The sequence below is a fragment of the Taurulus bubalis genome, assembly GCF_910589615.1.
Source record: "Taurulus bubalis genome assembly, chromosome: 12".
In the NCBI taxonomy this organism is placed as follows: Eukaryota; Metazoa; Chordata; class Actinopteri; order Perciformes; family Cottidae; genus Taurulus; species Taurulus bubalis.
Genome location: NC_136600.1, coordinates 8,614,375 through 8,622,484, shown reverse-complemented (window position 1 = coordinate 8,622,484; position 8,110 = coordinate 8,614,375). Strand labels below are relative to the sequence as shown.

At 46.9% G+C, this 8,110-nt stretch overlaps 1 protein-coding gene across 1 annotated transcript; it reads left to right on the top strand.

Moving 5' to 3' along the window:
- Positions 1-245: 245 nt before the first annotated feature.
- Positions 246-7,249, top strand: zhx1 (zinc fingers and homeoboxes 1; the record flags this gene model as incomplete). The annotated part of the gene is made up of 8 exons (XM_079228167.1): positions 246-353; positions 1,336-1,647; positions 1,751-2,214; positions 2,463-2,669; positions 2,867-3,082; positions 3,864-4,028; positions 4,970-6,202; positions 6,968-7,249. The coding sequence occupies exons 2-8, from the start codon at positions 1,455-1,457 to the stop codon at positions 7,247-7,249; spliced, it is 2,760 nt and encodes a 919-aa protein (XP_079084293.1). The 5' UTR covers positions 246-353; positions 1,336-1,454.
- Positions 7,250-8,110: the final 861 nt, after the last annotated feature.

Sequence of the window (8,110 nt, the reverse complement as noted above, 5' to 3'; positions counted from 1 at the left end):
GAGACCGCCGTGTTTCTGATGACTTGACTTCCACAAAGTAACCTGCTCCGGAGAGCCGAGAGATGTCCGGTGTTTCCAGCCTCAGAAGACGCAGCCGTAGCCGTAGCCGTTAGACCGGCCCGTCTGCCCGTCTGTCACCTCCCTCCGTCGGGGCTTGGAGACCCGCAAGCCTCCCCCCCCCCCAAAAAAAAACGTAAACGCGAGCTAGCTACTGTGCCTCGAACCGGCCGGGCTGAGGCTGAACGGTCCACCGGGGGAAGGACAGACACCGACGGACTGAACCCGAAGCTCCCGGGACCTTCACTCCTCCTCCACCGCCTGGTAGCAACACGGTGCACGTTTCAGTAGTTCCAGTAAGTTCACCCACAGACACGACCACAGACCGACTGCCCCGGCTAACACCGGCTAGTTGGCTCGCCTCGTAGACGTGCTCGGTGCCGGACAGCGACATTAATTGTCCTCCTGTTTTCATTTATTCACGTTACTTTGGTCATTCGGAGCTAGCGCACACCTCCACATTGTTATTGACGTGCTAGCTGCTCATCCAAACGATCTCACGATGGCAGTGCGGCAGTGCGTAAAGTACAGTTAACGTTGTTGTTACCACTGTGATATCTATTCAACTTTACCGGCAGTGAGTCACGAAGCCCACGGCGGTGTATTGAAAGGTGAATTACACATATGTTCACAGTTACCAGGCAATGTGTGACGTTAGTTGGATAATCTAAGTGTACCCTGCTGTTGCTTGAATTAATTAGTGGTATAATTTGGGCCCTGCGGGTGTTGGAATACCAATAAACTGACTTTTGGTGGATTTTGCCCTGTGTATGAAGGTTTGGGTGACAAGTCGGTACTGTAGTTAATGTCCTTCATGTGGAATATTGTTTTGGGATTTTATAACATGTAGTGGCTGCAACAAATGATAAGTATCTGCTGCATACAATGTAAAGATAGACTGAAAAATGCTCCCGAAGGACACATCTTCAAATTGCTTTTTGTGTCTGACCAACAGTTCAAAACATATTTGATTGTCTTCAGATGTACAGTTTTAGCTTAGAAACACTTACTTTGTCTAAGTGAGTCATATTTCCTAAAGGTATAAAATTTCTACAGATAAGAAGCACGAAAGGTGAACTGGTCCTCACAGTTGTGAAACTGCTTTTTATTATACGATTGAGCTGTGGAAGGCCAGTCGTCAACGGGAGCATTTGAGAATGTGATAATCTATGGAAGAAGTATCTAAGAATAAAACATCCAAACATTTTGTGCAATTAACTCTTTTTGTCACAAATCCTTTCCATGACCTTTGCATTTTTGTTTGGTTTCCTCCACCAGAAATACATGAATCAAGAAGTCTTGCATGTGAACAAAACCACCTAAAACATGTGAGCCCCGACACTTCGGTCCCAGATCTTCTTTACCCTTAGTAGAAGTAAACCGAGTGTGGTTGGACAATGTCGAGTCGCCGGAAATCGACCACGCCGTGCATGGTGCTGCCCTCGGATGTAGTGGAGGAGAAAACCGAAAGGACAAATGAGGAAGAGGCGGAGGATGAGGAAGGAAAGGTGAAAGAGGGCGCAGAGGAGGGGCCGAGTGCAGAGGAGCTGGATCAGGCAGTGCTGGTTGTGCCCACCCCTCCAGATACAGGTGAGATTATTTTTGGCCTAGTCTCCCATGTGTAGATGACAATGGCACTTTGTCAGCTCGACATATACATAAACTATCAATGAATGTGTTATTATAATCACAGATGAGCCCAGTGTCTCCGCTGTAGAAGACAGTGAAGTCCTTGCTCCCTCGCTGAAGCGCAGCGCTGCAAACCCTCCTGAGGATCTGAGCAGCGACCATCCGGCCCAGGAACAACCGTGTGATGCACCCGAAGAGGGAGGCGCAGACCCTGCAGCGATTGCGGCCATTTCCCTCAGCAAGACCCCCATCATGAGGATGAAGACCAAATCGGAACCCAAAAGGATCGCCGTTTCCCTGAAATCCACGGACGAGGCGGTTGAGGGTTTTGGAAGGGGTGGCGAGGGCGATATGGAGGGAGATCAGGAGCCTATCGATGCTCCTCTCGGGCCGATGACGCCTGTGGAGATGCTGCTGCACGACTCCATGAAGCTCGGGGGAGGCGGCTTGCTGGTCAGCCAGTACTCCGAGCAGCAGAGGAAAGCAGCCACTTTAAACCCCACAGTTCTGCCTGCTGGCCTGGCACAGGTAGAACGTCTCGATTATACAGGAGTTTACAAGCCTCATTGCAGTAGCATGTGTGTAGAATACTCCATAACCCTTCCCTCAACAGAGAGGTTAGATGTAAACTCCAGCTACAGCTGCTGATAGATATTCATTGTCTCGTGCAGAGCTTGCCAAAAAGAGCTTGAGCGGTCAGTTTTTTCACTTTCGCCACTGTGTGGCATCCTCAGTCCACACTTTTCTTATCTCCTCCCTGTCTCCCTTTATTTCAGGTGCTCTCTGCTTTCCAGGCCCAGCAGAGTGCATCAGCAGCAGCTCAGTCTCAGCTGCTGATTCCCCTCAGCAGCATACCATCCTACAGCGCTGCTATGGACACCAACCCCCTGCTGGGCAACACATACAAGAAGTTTCCTTACCCCTCCATGGCCGAGATCAACAGCCTGGCCGCACGGACACAGTTCACAGAGGAGCAGATCAAGGTAGGGGAAAGATATTGTGTGTAGCTTACCTCTGCTGTCAAAGGATGTTGTGTTCATCAATACACTACAAATATAAGCTCCTTACACGGTATGTTTAGGTAGTTAAAAGACACCTCAATCTTGATTGAGAATTAAGGTCTACTAAATATTGCTTATTTTGTAAATGGTGGAGTCAAATGTACTTGATCTCCACCCAGGTGTGGTTCTCAGCCCAGCGGCTTAAGCACGGCGTGAGCTGGACTCCTGAAGAAGTTGAGGAGGCCAGGAGGAAACAGTTCAATGGCACGGTGCACACCGTGCCCCAGACCATCACTGTCATACCAGCCCATCAGCTCTCAGCAGCTGCCAACGGCCTGCAGTCCATTCTTCAGACCTGCCAGATAGTGGGCCAGCCTGGCCTGGTGTTCACACAGGTAGGTAAGGAAAGAAAACACGCCATGTCTAACAGGACTCGGCTTGGACCTACTTTGCCTTGAACCCAGTTAGCTTAAGGCTTGTGGTGGAATTATTTGTAACTCCTATTCACAAGTTGGAAAGATTATTCCAGTGTTTATCTTCACCAACAGTGCCGTCTCCTCAAAGTAAAGTGGTATAACAATGTGACATAATATGGTCAAAATAAAATAAAAAGGCTGGTACATTTGACATATTATGGCATATAAGTGTAATATTATGAAGTGAAATGTAGTAGTAGCAGAACAATATTCAGTATAGTACAGCAGTATTGCATATTGTAAGTATTAAGTCTCCAAAAATACATTATATATATTTGTACACTTAGGTATTGACAAAAGAAGAAAAAAAAACATAATTATAGTTTATCAGCTTCTCAACGAGTGACGTTCGCTTGCCGCTGTTCGTCACTGACTCTCCGTCCCTGCACTCTCCATTATGTTGTTTTTCTGAATATTGTGTAAATAGTTGGCCTTCTTATAGGACAGTTTAAAGACAGATTTTTTGTTTGTTTTTTACCAGGTCATTCAAGGTCATAGAATGCTGGTTCTCTGTTGGTAGATCGGTCTAGCCTTTTGTGATCTTTCTCTAGTTCAATTTGAATGACCTTGCAGTCGGGCTGGCCAATAGAAATAATGTATAGATAATGTTTACGGTCACTTTAAAATACAAATATGTTCCTGTCTGGCTGTCCGTCCCATCCTCACATTCTCCGTGTCATTATTTTCTGACTCTGTTTAGGTCGGCCCAGGAGGGCACCTTCCAGTGACCAGTCCCATCACTCTGACCGTGGCAGGGCTGCCCAGTCAGTCCCAGAGCTCCAGCAAAGTTTCCTGCCAGCCCACCCCAACCAACAGTGAGCTGAAACGGGCTACAACAATCCAGCCCCCTTCTCTATCTCCACAGGTAGGGACAGAACTGCTTGCTGCCTTTCAGGTAAAAAAAAGTTTTTTATCTCAGTCAATGCACTAGGGGTGGGAATCACCAGAGGTCCTACGATTCGATTTGATCACGATACTTGGGTCCCGATTCGATACTATCACAATTCTGCGATATGTTGAGTAGTGCGATTTTATTCCCTTTTTTTCACCGGGGCTTATCTCTGTGGTTTATCTCTGTGCAAAGAGTTTCAATTTCTGCCATCCACCATGAAAATAACTACTATTTCTGCTTCATACTTGTTGTGGAAATCCAAAAGACGTCGGAGCATCAAACGCCGTTGTGTCTGGGTTCATAATATTATTTCTCCAGGAACTGCGTCCGGATGACGGTGTTACGGATTAACAGGCGGCCGTGTTAACTGGCGACTTTCGGCCGGAAGTCACCAGTTAACACGGCCGCCTGTTAATCCGTAACACCGGCCGCTTCCAGCGCTACGAGAGCACCAGCAGCCAGTTTGATTTATGCTTGAGTTAACGTCTTTGACCAGCGGGGTGTCGCGGACTTTGTCCACTGCAACAGCTGTGCAGCAGCGCCGCTACGAGTGACAGGAAGTCGTTTGATTTACACGCGGACGGCGCATTTCTCATTTCTTTCTCCGATGCCTCCCATAATTGATTACATAAAAAAAAGATCGAAACTTGGCTTCTGTGTATCGATACAATATCGCCACACAAACTATCGCGATACTATGCTGAATCGATTTTTTCCCCCACCCCTACAATGCACACAATTACAGCATTGTGTCTCTATCGGTTGTATGTAATGTGTCTGAACACAGAATGGTTGCACACATCTCATCTGTAGCCATTTTGTCTTCGTCCTAGCAGATCTTTGGTTCTTCTGTAGGCATAATGGCATTATAGAAACCCATAATTAAACATGTAAATCTCCCTCCCCTTTCGAAGGAGAACTCGGCCCTCAGCGCCGACGCATTCGGTTTGCGGCCCAAAAAGTCCAAAGAGCAGCTGGCAGAGCTGAAAAACAGCTACCTGAAAAACCACTTTGTCACGGATGCAGAAATTTCCCGACTGATGAATATCACCAACCTCACTAAAGGAGAGATCAAGAAATGGTTCAGTGACACCAGGTACAACCAGCGCAACTCCAAGAACAGCCATGTCATTGTTTTCCATGACGGAGGGGGCAGAGGAGGTGGCAGCTGCGGCAGCAATGCCAGCACCACCATTATTATCGACTCGAGCGATGAGACCCCCACATCTCCCCATCCTCCACGCACTCCTCCTGTGAAGGACAAGGAGACGCGGTCCAAAACTTGGAACCCATTCCCAGATTTCACTCTGCAGAAGTTTAAGGAGAGGACTCCGGAGCAGCTGGTGGTGCTGGAGGAAAGTTTTGAGAAGTGCAGCATCCCGTCGGATGAAGAACTGAGCCGCCTGAGGACGGAGACCAAACTGACACGGAGGGAGATTGATGCCTGGTTCACTGAGAGACGAAAAATGCCATCTGTCAGTACTTCCTCCCCGGATTCTTCAGAGGGAGGAAAGATGACGACAGACGGCGCAAAAGGAGGCGGAGGAGCCATTTCTTCTTCTTCCGCCTCTTCTTCTCGTAAAGGTAGTCAGACACCTCCCGGTGGTCGCAGTAAGCAGCTGCCCACCAGCAGCAACAGAGACATGAAAGATAAGAGTAAAAAGACTCCAGAGCAGCTTCATATTCTGAAAAGTGCCTTTGTGCGGACCCAGTGGCCCACGCCAGAGGAGTACGACCAGCTAGCTGAAGAGAGCGGCCTCCTTCGGTCCTACATAGTCAGCTGGTTCGGGGACTCTCGGTACTCGTGGAAGAACAGTAACCTAAAATGGTTCTTCCAGTACCAAAGTGGCAACGTCGAAGGGCCTAATGGCGGAGGAGGCAATAAAATGGGAGGAGGCGGCAGCAGCAGCGGCAGCAGCAGTACCGGTCGAAAAAGACGCGGCCGAAATCGTGGGTGGGGGCGGTCCCGAACCAGAAGACAGCCAAGAAGGTCGGCCTCCTCCAGTGCAGATGTCGATAGATCTCCCCCGTCGAAGAAGTTCAAGACTGGGAGGGAGATTCTGAAGGAGTACTACGTGAAGCACCGTTTTCTAAATGAGCAAGATCTGGATGAGCTCGTCACCAAGACCAACATGAGCTACGAACAGGTAATTACATGCTTTTTCAATGGGATGGGAGGATTTCTGTGTCATTGTATTCCTCCATATCTTTACTGTGTAAAATCAAAGTTTATTTTATTTATATATTATCAGGAAACATACCCCTATTTATTTATATAGCCCTATATCACAAATATGCCTCAAGGGGCTTTACAATTTGTACAGCATATGACACCCTCTATCCTTGAGGCTCTCGTTTCTGATCAGGAAATCTCCCCTAAAACCATTAGCAGAGAAAATGCAAGAAACCTCAGGAAGAGCGACTGAGGTGGTATCCCTCTCCCTGGACGGGCGGACAGGCAGACGTGCAATGGATGTGTTACAGAATAATCAACATTGTGAAATTAAAGTAATGACAATCGCATGACAAAAATGATTCCTAGACTGTAAGGTGGATCCAGGAGGATATCAAGCAGCTTCCTTTTGGCACAAAATACTTACAATTTTGATATATTCAATTTTTTGCCTGAAACAAACAAATGTTTATTGTGCATTATACAGGGTATGATGCAGGGTTTGGAATTTTCCAATTGCCTCTCAAGGGCTTTTCAACAAGACAATAGCTGAGCCGGCGGTAGTTTTGTGAGTGCAGGACACAGCGGCGGCTGTGAGCTAGCCAGTAGGGCACGCTCGCATGCACAGACATGCACTAAAAGTTTTGATTAACACACACACACACACACACACACACACACACACACACACACACACACACACACATTCATACACTTTCCTTTTTCCCTTTATCCAAAGGTGAGGGAGTGGTTTGCCGAGGTCCAGCGACGCTTGGACACAGGGGCCGATCCCTTCCTGGAGGCGGCCGCAGGAAGGATGGACGGGGGCGAAGCAGGAGCGGGAGGGGAGGCGCAGGGAGAGGTGTCTGCGGCCAACGAGGAGCAGGCCGGCACAGGAATGGGAGAAGAGGAGGATGAGGATGAAGGAGATGAGGAGGACGGCGGTGACGATACAGACGACAGTGAGGTTTGGGAGCCGTCACGTAGCGTCAGGAAGTCCTTGTCAGTCTCTGAAGACTAATGATTGTGGAAAACTCTGTGACACATTACAGAATGTTACAAGAGAAATATCGGTATGATCAATGCTGGAAGACAGTTAGCTAAACCAAGTCTTTTTGCCACTGATTTTTACTCATTTGCAACATGAATTCACTGTATTTTCAAACTATTGCTGATGTCACGTCCACATGAGACTAACATTATGGACTATTAGCTTTAGCTCACTCTATCGATACTTATCTTATTTTAATGTAAGTAATGTGTAACAGTTACTCACAAGAATTATGGTAAAGTATGAGTTTTTAGAAAACCCTAAGACACCTTACTTTGATAAAGCTAAAGAAAAGTTACACAATATTTTGACAAAAGGAATACCATAAAGTGCAATCTTCAAGCTGATGATGAAATCTGTTGTGATTAGATATTTAACCTCTCCCCCCTAAAAAAAGGTGTAGCTAGACCAGTGTTGAGCAAGTTACTCAGGAAGTGTAAAAAATTACATTTTACTTAACACTTATTTGAAAGGTAACAATGACATGGTAACAACTAAGAAAGACACCAATCTGCTACAAAATAACCATACAGACATCAGACTGGTTTATAACTCAATATTCTACAATATTCGTGACATGAAAATAGAAGGCGCGAGTGGAGAAGGCCACACAGTCCTCAGTGGGATGTATTATTTCAATTTTCAACTGAGTTTTTCAAATTTTCAACCTCTCTCAGAGCACGATCACAGATAATTGTCCAAAGACGCATCCCAACCTGCCGTGTGTTCACATCATCGTAACACGCGCTTACCCTGGTGAAGCAGTAAGGCAGCATTACTTGTAATAATAACTGTACATATAACTAATGTTTAGGAAAATGTAATCCCTTA